General features: G+C 39.7%; 1 protein-coding gene across 1 annotated transcript in view; it reads right to left on the bottom strand.

Annotated features, from left to right (window-relative positions):
- Window positions 1–12320, bottom strand: part of LOC139714011 (uncharacterized) — a gene marked incomplete at both ends in the record, with an annotated part of 56368 nt that extends 44048 nt beyond the window's left edge. The window contains 2 exons of the mRNA XM_071625736.1: window positions 4875–4975; window positions 11254–12320. Coding sequence (XP_071481837.1) covers window positions 4875–4975; window positions 11254–12320 — 1168 coding nt within the window. The remainder of the gene's footprint in view (window positions 1–4874; window positions 4976–11253) is intronic.
- Between the last annotated feature and the right edge of the window lie 1243 nt (window positions 12321–13563).

Raw genomic sequence — 13563 nt, 5'->3', positions numbered from 1 at the left:
CAGCTTAGTGTAGCTGAATATGGGCTATCCAGCCATCTTTCACAGATGGAAAATGAACAACAACAACAACAACAACAACAAGCATTCAAACTGACGGATAATTGGAGGTATAGTTATAAATCAATGCAAACAAATGGACTGATTGAGACTTATGACAGCCCATCATTACAATCCTAGTTCATACTGGAGATTAGAGGGAGAGAGAGAGAAAGACGAAAAGAAGCCAGGCATATATTCTCCATGTCCATCATCATTGAATTTGGGCTAAATTTAGCATCCCCTTGTGCCCGTGATTTCTCCTTGAAGTCAATGATTCACCAACACAGTGTTCCACAACACAAGAGGTCCCTGTCATTCAAATGCATGTACTGGTCCTTCAAAAACGTTAACTAAACAGGAAAAAAATAAACCATACATTCACTTTCTTGTAGCCACAAAACACAAATGTATCATTCCTGCCTGATTAACTCACAATTACTACGAGTACTGTATCTGAATCACTGATAAGATGATGTTATTTTCATAGTCACATACCATGGGAGGTACATGTAACTGATCTCTATCGCATACAATGTATGTGCTTTGACCAGGAAAGATAAACTGGACCCTATACACATTTCTCCAAAAGTGATTATGTGATCTGAGTGAAATTAAGAAAAACATGAAGACACTACCAAACACACAAACTGTATGTATAAAGAATGTGTACAGATACATGTGTATGTACATATCTGTATGTATACCGTGTATATACATACATCTATATGCAACAACACATATGTATGTACATACATACACATGTACCATTCCTGTTCATATTAGTAATGTACAGTGGTATATACAGCCTATCTTAGATGTTTGATGAGGGAGACTTCACAGTGGCACAGTCCTGTAGTATGTCCTCATTTTGTATGTGCCCTTCATAACGACGACAGGATGGAAATGTGTCCTCCATAACAGACTTGAAAGGAGTCCCAATTATACATGGCAACAGGAAGGAACTCGAAAATTTTGTGCCCGTGTGCGATAAAAATGTCCTGCTTATAGCCTGACTTCCAGCAGACTTTCGGCAAGAAATACACACTTTACTATTTTTTCTAAAGAGAAATCAATGCAGTTCGTTCAAAATCTGAATACAGAAAATATATATTTTTCTTTGCACTCATATCCCTATATAGAATATAATGATTATACAATAATATGTAATATACACTGTAGGGCCTACATAATAATATCTAATTCAAGTGGCGGAAATAATATACCAGCTTGCCAATTGTCAATCATCTCTCCACAGCAAGAGATAACTGAAATTCAGTGTCCACCCCCCCCCCCAAAAAAAAAAAAAGGTATATCGTATATTCTGAAGATATATAAAAAAAAAAACATCTCTTATTTTGGGGGAGATTGCATAAAATCCATATAACTTCGTGTCTGGCATGAACTCACAGCCAATCAAACCGTTTTACTGATTCATGCAGCTCTACATTCACCTCATCTAGAGAGCAACTCCACTCTGATAGAATTGCTGTCTTTCAAAGGTTTATTTCCTGAATTTGGGGTTTTTCTTATGGGGGGAGGGAGGGGGGGGGTGCCGTTGTTGTTATTGCTGTTGTTTCCTGGCAGCTAGGCAGACACTATGCATTATTCTACCATCATAATACAAATCAAAAGCAGAAAGAATTGCACCAGTTGCCATGCAAAGCAGGTGGTAAAAAAAAAAAAAAAAAAAAAAAAAAAAAAAAACCTTTTCTGCTTTATTTCGGCACAGTCAAATGTGACAACTACAGACACGGAAATTGCCCATTGAAACACTTTTAACATCGGTTGTCTATCATTGGTCTTCTTCCTCCTTACTCACTCTGGAACCGTTAGTGCGATGAATAATCAAGGTTATCAAATATTGACAGAGCTAATGGGGTGTCACAATTCAGGCAATTGGAAGCACGCCACAACATTGTCAACACCACATACTTTGGAGTGCTTGTCTCGAAAAACATTGCTAATTTGCTTGCATTCTTCAGAAAACTGCATATACTGCAAAATAATGAGTCTGTTATATACTACATATATGCAGAACATGAAGGAAAAAAAAACTTCACACAGCTGGAAAATAAATTGAATTTATAGGAATATATTGATGTGTATTATAACTTCAACTAACACCTTAATGATGATCAAAAACACAGTAACCATGACCTCTTATGAAATGAATCAATTTTCAAGTAAAAAAAAAGTCCATGTTTATTCATTCAAAGATTCAAGAGTTGCCTACTTGCAAATTATTTTCCAGTCAACACAGCAGGTTTTTTTTTTCCAATAAACCTGAAGTTCAAATATGTTGTACTTTGGCAGGTTAACAATACAGACCCACCCATTTGATAACCCTCCCTCCCCCCCCCCCCCCATGTGAAACAATAAATAATATATAATATGTTTTTTGTGGGGGGGGGGGGGGCATTTTGGTCATTATAACTTAATGTCTGCAGGAACTTACTTGTTGAAAATCTAATTATCACTTAATTGTTTGTACTTCTGTGCTTCTTTTTTTTTTCTCCACCTCAGGTATGGGTCTGCTTGTGTGTTGACAAAAGTTTATATGGGGGCAGACAGAATCTAAAGAGGGTGAGGTCACGAGGGTCAATAAAAAGGTGCAGGTCACTAACCTCATGTTTTGTTATTGCTGTGGGGTAAGAAATTGAATAAAGACTTCAGCAAATCTGCAAGGATATTGTTCAGATGCTGCTACACTTACCAAGTTGGCCTAAGCATTAAATGGATGAGGCCAGTCTGGCTACACAAAAGTAAACTAGAATTTGATATTCTCATCACTTTGTATAGACAAAAGAGATGATTTACACAACTGGTGGTCAAACATTTCTTTGAGCGAAGTGTAGTGGACGCCTAAGAGCTATGCCTGTCTGTTAATCATATGATATTGAAATATCACATACAATAAAATGCACTCTGTAAAATTACAAATTCACAATGATTTTCAAGGCAGTATCAATGAATAGTTTCACTCAAGACAAACTTATCAGTTTCCCTTTTAGTGTACCCCTTAGCCTAAAAGAGAAATTTTCTGATCATACTCGCATGATGAGTAAATTTGGTAGTGAATCATCTCTCTGTGCACGCAAAGTGGATTAAGGCCTCTCTCCTCTCTTTTCCCCTCCTCCTTCTTCTTCTCTCTTTTTTCTTTTCTTTGTGTCTTTTTTGGTCCATTGTGAAGCAAGATGGCATGACTGTCTGGTCAGTGATTAAAGGTGCCATGCCAGTCCATGCGGTCTTCATCCACGTGCCCATCGTGGCAGGCCTAAAGAGCCGACATCCCGTGTCAGTCCCAACCACTAATGGTCCCAGTGACCAGTGATGTATCCACAGGTGACTGTCCTGTTAGTCCCCCCCCCCCCCCTCCCCCCACGCCATATCAAACATAATTGGCATGGGACTAATTTGATGAAAAGGATCTATAACGACAGACAGGAGGGGAGGGGGAGGGTGGAGGGCTCGGATTCAAAGTACCGGTACATTGTTTGGTCGACAAAATATAGAAATCATCAATTACTGGGTTATTTCTGTCCATTCTAACGGGAACAAAAACTGCAGCATTTGGATCACGAGCGACAGCCCGGTATTCTGTCCATGTGAACAACACTAAAGTTAACCCTCCAACTACCGATGGCAACAAGAAATGTCAACAGTCTGATTAAAGTCATAGAGCACTGCTAAGAGTGGATCAAGTTCGATCCAAACAAACTGGGTGGCTGTTGGACCTCTAAATATAAGCATTGCTAAGGTGGTATCTATACATCAGAAGGAAACCAACACATGGTCAACTTTCTGCTCCAATTACATGTTGATGTTCCTCATTCCCCACCACAGCTGCTGCCTATATTTAGCCATTCAGAAAAACAGGTGCCGAGATGGTCATTCCACTTCCAGCGCTGTAGAATTTAAACTCTCACAGAACCGTACATCGCACATCGCTCCATTGTGGGAAATGCCAAGGAAAAATCAACCGCAGCTAAGTATTTTGCAGTCTGGACGTTGCCTCAAGTTGGGGGGAATGGCTCGTGGCCGACACAATAATCTCAGCATGAAAAAAAACTAAAACAATAACTTCATGTCAGCAGTGCCAAAAAAACAGACCAATAAAATAGTTAATATTGAAAGTTAGCTTGGACATTAATGACAGTGGTTTTCTTACAGACATGAGCATGACGAGGTAAAAATTACTTGCAATCATACCTGTCATCGCGCAGTTCCAATAAAGGATGGAAATATACACTTAGGGTCCATTTTAGGACAGGGAGGAGACAACATGGGCCCACAGGAACTTATACTTGATTAAATGAACAAAGCATTTCTAATATCGACATTACAAAGCTGAAATTGTCTGACAGGGAGAGAGGGAAGAGTACAGGGATGATGAAGCTGATTTCAAGGACAAAAGTACCACCACACAAAAGCAATACTCTGCCAAAGTCCAAATATCAAAATGCATCAGACTAAAAGAAGACTAACCAATTTGATTATCTTCAGGCCCATTGAGCTGTTAGAAGCAACAGCCTATGTTCAAGACTAGCAGATGAGCTAATTGAGCACTTATGGGCTTATCTGATAGAGCAAAATGCATGAGCCTGATGGAAGACTTTGTGTGAAGTATATAAGGTTAAAGAGAGGAAAAACATACTTGAAAGACATAGCCGTGGATCAAACTTAAGACATAAAGGAAACGTGCTACAGAAGAGTAAAGTGAGAACAGAAGAAAATAATGGTTAACAGAAAAGAAAAAAAAATCATGGACAACACATGAAGAGAAATCAATGAATATTGCTGGATAAAGAGGGTCATCTAGCTGTCTGTCTACTCACCAGTTGAATGAATGGATATCCTCCAGGTTACAGAAAAGAGTGTTGAACTTCTCCTCGCTGAGATGAATGTTTGGATTGTTCTCCATGGTTCTCATGTAGCCCTGCAAATCAAAAATGTAATACAAAGGGGATATGTGTCAACAAAGTGACAAGTAATAGATGAATTAAATCACAGTGATAGCAAATAAATAGGCCCTACATCTAAAACTGATATGTTCGTCAACAAATCACATCACTGTTGCTGAGATTAGGAATAGTATGTGTGAGTGGGTCTATTTTCAAATCATTATTGTCATCATCACATCTGTCTCCACCCAATGATCAAATCTTTCACCACATGCTGATTTAAATACACAAAGAGTCTATTCTCTGTATACTGTGAGACCAAATTCGGCCTGAGTCGAGTTAGTTTGGTAGCCTGGGTAAACACCAGGCTGTCATACCTCAGGACTGCTCTTTTCCTAAGAGATAGTTTAAATCATTCACACTCCATTCCCTTTTAATCACTAACAAGACTAAACAATTCCAAATGTCACATCTCATCACGAGCAGTCACTCACAGGGCCTTTTCGATTCTAGACCCAGCAATTTCTCAATAACCTCATTTAACATATATGAAAATATAGGAAGGAGCTTATCTTTCATCTACTGGATGTACGATTCTTATCTCTCCATTACAAAGAGGTGTTAAAACACTTTAAACTTGCCTATCAAGTTCATCTATCATCACAGACCCAGTGCTCTGGCACGCTAGCTGCAGAAGGAGTTTGAAGGTCCTGAAGGTCTATGAACTTGGGTATGTTTTACAATTTGTTTTTTCTATGTCCCCACTTTCCCATAGCCCCCTCCCTACCCTCCCCCTCCCCTCCCATCCTCTCCCTCTCCCAACCCCCAATCTCTGCCCCCCTCTTTTTCTCTCTCTCTTTCACTATGCTCTGCATTACCTGCCCTACCCTGTTGATTCAGTTGCACTCACTTTAAATGCACTTAAAACTTCAAAAATCCTGCCAAGGGGGGCAGCCGCCCCTCTCCAATCATAACAATGCAAGGATCAAACAGAGTATTATGGAACCAATTGCATCCAGGTGCGGAAAAAACCCCTACACTATCCATCACTCCCCACAGCACCTACAGCGATCCTGAAGACAGGTACATACAAGTAAGACCCTAAACTCTTCTATAGATGAAAAATCAAACCTACTTCCACCAAAATCAAAGCCATCATATATTTTGCATTCCTCACTACCAGTGACACACTGTGTAGAATTATAGCCACAGAACCATGAATTTCTTCTTTTCAAATCTGGGTATATGCAGTGATACGATGCAAATCAGTTTTGTTGTTTCTTCATGTGTATACTCATATTCCCAGAAGTGCAAGGAAAGCACTCATGACAATAAAGTTCTATGCTCTTTACATCAATATCATCTTCACTTTACATCATTAAGTTTCTCCGGTTGAAATTCATTTCATACATTACTCGTCTCTCTCTCTCATGCAAGACCCTTGACATTTGACTAGTGATTAAACTTGACTTTAAAGAGGCCAAGCAACCCAAAAGTGACAGTTCCTACTTGTGGAGTTCCCAGCATTGATATGCTTCACATAATTTAATCAATCATTATGGATCGTGAGATCTACCATAACATCCTGAGCATATCCAATATATAGGCTCCTAACATTTGAAGAATGGACCTTTTTTTTTTTCAATTACAGATCACTATGGAAATTCCTAGATTACTGCAAGATGATGCGAGAAATCAAAATTTTATTCCTCCCTGCGGCTGCCAAAATATCCTGACATGTTCTACTGTGATACAGAAATGCCTTCCTATGAGGAGGAAATTGGGTGGAATCTGAACGAAAATGGCAGTGACCCGACAGATATTGTCATCTAGAGAATCCTGCTATCTACCAGCCGACCCTGGGCGCTACTTATACGAGTCAAGCTCATGCCTTTCTACCTCACCCCAAAGGTTGTGGTTACTTGCTGCAAGTTGAGAATGATTAACTGTTGAAATATATCTCATATCCCCTCCCCATCCTTCCTTTTATGTCTCATGTTTGAAACATTGACTAGGACTGCAGGTAGAAATATTTCCAATGTCATCACATTGCATACTACTGGCATCGTACATGTATGGCTATCCTCAGTACATAATGTTTCATTGATTACAAAAAAAGGTCATCTTTAAAAGACTATATATATATTTTTTTTTTTTTTTTGGGGGGGGAGTAAAATATCATAAATGATACTAGCTGTATATAGTTCTTGCCAGTGGTTTATGTCATGCGGACTATAGTATATATTACAAAAACAGAACTGTCAACCCACATCTGTTTGTGATTCTGCCCAACCCAATGTCACTGGAGGACGATAATACACTTCAGCTATAAAAATAGTAATGCCTAGTCTGCAGAAACATTAGAAAAGTGGTATCACAAAATTTTGAGGGTTTTCACACTTGTGTAGAAATCACTTGTATACATGTTTAACCCGTTGAGGACGAGTCCCGAGTATACTCGGGCAGGTGTCTATGGGAATTGCGTGTTGTAGCAAAATCAAACCGTCCTCAACGGGTTAAAGGGCAGGTTCACCTTCATAGACATGTGGGTTATATTAAGAGAATACAGCAATATTGGTAGAACACATCAGTGAGAGTTTGAGGAAAATCGGACGATCCGTTCAAAAGTTATGAATTTTTGAAGTTCATGCTCAGTCACGGCTGGATGAGAAGACTACTACGTATAGCTTGTGATGTCACATGTGTACAATGATATAAAGAAAGAATAAAGAAATTTAACATATTTTCACTTTTCTAGCCTTGCATAGGAATACTCGACTTCTCTCTTTCAGAAGACGGGGGAATAATATTACCCTTAACATATGTCAGTAACAAGACGAATAACTGTGCACTTTATTCAAAAAGTAAAGTTTTGTGAAATTCTCTTTTTATTTTCCTTATATCCTTGTATGCAAGTGACATCATACGCTGTAGTAGTCTTCTCATCCAGCAGTGACAGCACAGATACTTTAAAAATTCATAACTTTTGAACAGATTGTTCGATTTTCCCCAAACTTTCACTGATGTGTTCTACTAATATTGTTGCATTCCCTCAATCAACATGTATATGAAGGTGGACTTGTCCTTAACACTTTCTATAGACATCAAATGAGTAAGTATTCTTTTTTTTGTTTTGTTAAGTCAGACAGGAAACTTGACTCACAATTTTCACAAGCACATTCTTCAAATCAAATTTTGCCAGTTGTGGTCCAGAGGTGTTCTCCATTGATGACTTGAATGAATTTGGAAGCACTTTTGGGACTCTGAACAGTTTAATCTGTCAAAGGGTGATGCTTAACTTGACCTTCATGGTGTGTGCATAGATATACATGTACATACTCTTTACATGGGAGTGTACCAAGAGTAGCATCTTTGATTGACATGCCACGGAGTTAATGACGCCACTGTTGCATAGAATTCTGTTTGTAGTTAGGAGTACACGAGGGGCTCATTTTATGTGTGTCTGACTCTCAGTATACCCTCTAGAAAAAAAGTTTACAAACACGTTTCAGAAAACGTGATTTTAAATAAATGCTTTGGTAATTGTGAAGCCCCTCTTAGTCTTAAAAAATACAGCTCTCCTACGACCCTTTCACATTGTTAGCCTAGACGTCAATGTTATTCTTCCTTAGGTTTCACCAGTCCTTCGATTGATCACAACAAATTTGCAGTAATTGTGCTCCTCAACTGGAAAATCATTGGCATTACCTGTCAATACCTCCATATCCTTCAATAAACAGTCTTTTTATGAAAGCGACTCTGAGCTTGTAATTGGCTTACGCCCGCAATATGAACACAATTACTCTCCAAGCTTTGTGAGGGAAATTAAAAAAAAAAAAATCACTGCAGAGAAGTTGCTCTCACATAACACGGAGACATCATTTATGCGTGACAACACAAAGAAGGGGAGATTTTCTCAACCAAACAGTTAATCCACCATACCCAGTACACAACATGAGCTTGTCCATGGCACCAAGTATAAATTGTTCATTTCAAACCGGTGGTACAAAACCATACCACATCCAAAGGTTTCAAAAGAATTCCCACAAAATATAATAGTACAGTGAAACAGCATTCATCTCGAAGTAAACATCATGTATGCAAACTGACAAGAACTTTTACGACTTTAATCTCCGGCCCATATATGCCCAAGTAGGCGTAGCTGGCTCAAAATTCAGATGCAAATCGGAATATTAATTGCAGTTAAAATCTGACCTTCTCTGCTAACACCACTCATTTCATATTGCCCTACCTCTTCTTAGCCTCTGGACTTTTTCAAGCTCATGAGAGATATGTAGCTATTGAACTATCACAATATCCATGGATACCAAAACACAAACTATTTTTTTTTTTTTTTTTGGGGGGGGGAACACTTTTGATGTGAAATGGGTTAGCCACATGACTACAAAGCTGTAAATGTCATAAACTATTCACTGAGCTTCACAGACCAACTAAAAATAAAAATACCCTCATGTAATAACTATGAAGATTTGTTTTACATTTCTGTTGGATGGAAATAAAAGCTCACTTAAATTGAAATTGAATTGAAAGATTTGAACTTCTGTAAAAATTATGCAGTAGTTCCCACATTTGATAAAAATATTTCAGAATTATATGCAGAAACTAAATTCATCAAAATCTTCATTAAAAAATCTTGACATAAAACCTGCTTTTGAGTCACATTGTATCTAAAAATACAACTTCTGCCGTAGTTCATACAAAATGAGTAGACATAGTCAACATCAACAATCATCTCAGATATTTTGCTATAACTCCATGAAAAGAAGTGCCATGCCTGATCTTGTGCAGACAGATGCAGCTTTGATTATGCATTTCTTTTCATGAAAACTTGACAGTTCTAGAGAAAAATATCATAAAAACTATTAAACTCTTGAATTGGTTAAATAATGCAGAAATTATAGCACTCATATGGAAAGTAGTTCTAGAATTTCTGTAATATTTTTTCTTGTATTTGTTTATTTCAAAGGACAACTGATAGGCAAAGCCCCATAAAATCAAGCGGACAATGTATGGACGCTAGAACTTATTCATATATGGTAATTTTCATGATTACATGGAAAATGATTTTAAGAGAACTATTGGCATATTTGTTTATGTTTGTTTGTTGTTGTTGTTGTTGGTTTTTTTTTTCATTGAAGGGTTGCATTTTTTGAAGGAAAACTGATACACAAGATCTCTAATATCAAGAGGACAATGTTTGGACACTGGAACTTATGAATGCATGGCAGTCCTTCTAGATCTGACTCAAATGGACATCATAGTCTTAAAGGGGAAGGCTAGTACCTGATCAGTGGGAATCAGTGCGAATGCTGGGGGATGATTGTTCCAATCCTTGTGGGATTCATTTAAGAGTACATTATATATCTACTGTTGTGTGAAAATCATTTGCTTCAGAACGGTCTCATATTCAAGTAATGTGCAGATTAATGCCCCGTCACTGACCAGGGACGCTTACCTGGAAACATTAAACTGCACATTACTTGAATATGAGACCATTCTGAAGCAAATAGTTTTCACACAACAAAAATGATAATGTATTCTTGAATGAATCCCATAAGGATTGGAACAATCATCTCCCAGCATTTCCACCGATTCCCACTGATCAGTTACTAGCCTTCCCCTTTAATGGTGATCTCTTTCACACCAGAAGCGAGTCTTTTTAGTGATAATTGTGAGACCTTCCTGTTTGTTATGATCTGCATTGATTGCATGTTTGTTTTGGTGTGAGTTTTATTTTGTTCCCCCCCCCCCCCCCCCTTCAGTCTGTTGCAAAGTATGTTATCCCCTTCGTGCTGGTGGCTGTGAGGTCTCGTATGCATTGTGCCAATAGATATCTAAACATCTGTATCTCAATCAACATAGACTCCCTTTGAATTCTACCCACAATGAGAGAGAGTTTGAGAGAGAGGTTATAAGATTGAAACTAACACCAGTTTCAGGAGTAAGCTCAATTTTAAATGAAACTAGTTTCTCTGAAGGCTGCATTGTTGTCTAGTGATCCTAGGCTTGAATAAACAGGAACACGTTTTCTCTACCCTGAAATGGACATTCATCACTTAGAAAAGGAATTACATTCACTACAATTCAGTGTGATTCCTACAGTGCTTTCTTGCAGTATCTAATGTTTAGATTGGGCAGATTTGAAATGTCTTGTTGTTTCATATGACCTTGTGTCTCTTCGTTAAACTCAAAAAGGTAATTTCACAATCATCACCTGCCAGATAATACAAAATTTGTAGCAAAAGATGGTCCATTTTCCTAAATGATTGATTGTTCAAATAGACAGCTTTACCTGGATGATGGCACCTAGATCCCTGACATAACTCCTCTCTGTGTCTATGATCTCCTCCACGATCCGATCTACATAGGGTATTCCTGGTATGGCAAAGACCGCCTTTGGTCTCTTTAAGGTGGGGCTCATTGGGGGTGATGTTGGAGGCGAAGTGGGCGGAGACATCGCCTCATGCTGGAGGGGTGCATTGGTGACGAGGATGGGCGGGTTTATCCGAGATGAATTCTGCCTGACCGGGGAGCCGCTCCCATGCGGCTGGTCGTCCTTGTGGGCGACAGTCTCCGACGATGGGCCCCCATCATCTGTGTAGTCCACCGAGGCAATCTCGGCACTGGCAGGTCTCTGCCTCTGGCTCCATCGCCTGTTATCTGACAAGAGATCTGCGCTCTGGGCCCGCGGTCTGCAGTCATTATTGCTATTGCTGTTGAAGTCTACATCTATTGCCATATTTTCCGGACTGTCACTGCTAACCATCCTACTGGAATCTTCCACGTTGTGGTTAGCGTCGCGAGCTCCATTCAGGTTCACTTTATCCCGACACGGCATCGGGGATTCCATATTTGCACTTGAAACGCTATTGCAGCCGGGTGAGCCATTGTCTCGCTGTGTTTCTGTAGTCCTGTCAAGATATGAATCGATATTGTCACCGTCCAGGAGCGGCACTCGCAGTCCCTCGGAGTGCAAGAAGCTGTGATTGGCAGGAGGGATTGGTCCGTGGACTGTCCTCCCCTCTCCAGCCGCCTGCTCGCACACCCTGCCTTCCCGGGCCCGCGTGTCGCCGAGCTCTTCAGCACTACACTTTCCCTGGGTTACAGGGGTGACATCATCGGTGGCAGGCGCACATGCTTCTGACCCTCGCGGGCGCACCGCAGCCAACGTTGTCGGGGTCTCCGCAGAGGCAATTGGCTCTTCCTTGTCACGTGACTGGCAGTCCTGCTGCAACTGAGCCTGCACTTCCTCCTCCTCCTCCTCCCCTTCATCCTTGGCCGAGTCCTCTGGCACCTGGCTGTTTGCTGCTACTGAGTCGTACAAAGTGATCAGCGTTGGCGCTATATCCATCGAAATATCTGCATGAAGGATATATAAAGACAGACAAACTATTTCAGGGGATTTTGATTGAACTCTACGGCTGAACTGAATTGCTAAAGGTTCGTTCCAGAGGTGTATGGGAGACTCCTTGGATGGAGTCTGTGTGTCTCTTCTTGCTAGCACAGCTAACATTCTGTGTGGATATGAGGACAATCAGATCATTAATAGAAAACATTCACTCTTGTCTATTTTCAACTAACAATGACCCAGGTCTTGAGCCTCTTTTTCAAGGCTTCTGAGTTCCTGACGTATCCATCCCCCTTAAACTCTCAATTCACTTGTGACAATCTCCCATCAAATCACAGCTGTAGAACTAGTACCCGAGTCATTTGTCTCATCAATCTTTCCTCATCATTACTACCAAGACAAAGAGTCATAAAAAAAAACTTTGCAAATGGACACAGGACAAGGTTTTGAATGACTTCTGACCAGACTCTCTTTAGATTGTCTCACCTCCGCTCCAAGAAAATGGACTATGAGATGGATGAGTACGGTGGCCTTAATAAGCTATAAGCACTTCCTGCTTATCATTACCGTTAATTCCTGAGTCATTTTTTCGTAATTGATCCTTCACACCACGACCGGATGGCACTAGATTTGCCACAGAGAAGAAAACCTCACTGACACTCCAACGGAAGAGAAGATCACGCCGAAGATATCATATTTCAAAACACGGGCAGGTGTCTGACATTATCTCCTTCTCAGAAATGGGAATTCTTCTCATTCCTCATCGTAGGTGTTTTGCGCTCATTTGCTGTTCTCGACGTCATTCTTTTTTTAATCCTCATGGTTGCACTTTAAGCTCAAATTTGATTAGCGTTGGCAATGAACAATCTGTAGTAACTTTATAAACATCCATATTGTTCTAATAATCTGTGTGTCTCTTTTTTTCCCAGCAGCTTGCCAAATGATTAGTGAGGATAGGAAAATTATGTTCTCAAAGTATCACAAGAGAAATTGATTTTACAGCCACAAACTTACGTTGGCACAAATATATCTGTTCAGTCATCATCTCCCATTGACTAGACAGAATGATTTATACACATGACATACATGTAAATGACAAAGTCAGCACATAGTATACGGGTTGATCAAACCTGTAAGACACGACAAATGTTGAGGTCATATGCAAAAGGACAACTGTCTGATATAGTGGTGACAGAAGGCTATCTCACGCTGTCGTTTTGCAAATGCAGAAATTGTTAAATATTACAGACAGAC

The sequence above is a fragment of the Diadema antillarum genome, unplaced genomic scaffold (assembly GCF_040938485.1).
Source record: "Diadema antillarum isolate AM-2024a unplaced genomic scaffold, OU_Dant_1.0 seq00002131_RagTag, whole genome shotgun sequence".
Taxonomy (NCBI): domain Eukaryota; kingdom Metazoa; phylum Echinodermata; class Echinoidea; order Diadematoida; family Diadematidae; genus Diadema; species Diadema antillarum.
Note: the sequence above shows the minus strand (reverse complement) of the source record. Positions and strands in the feature narration are given on the sequence as shown.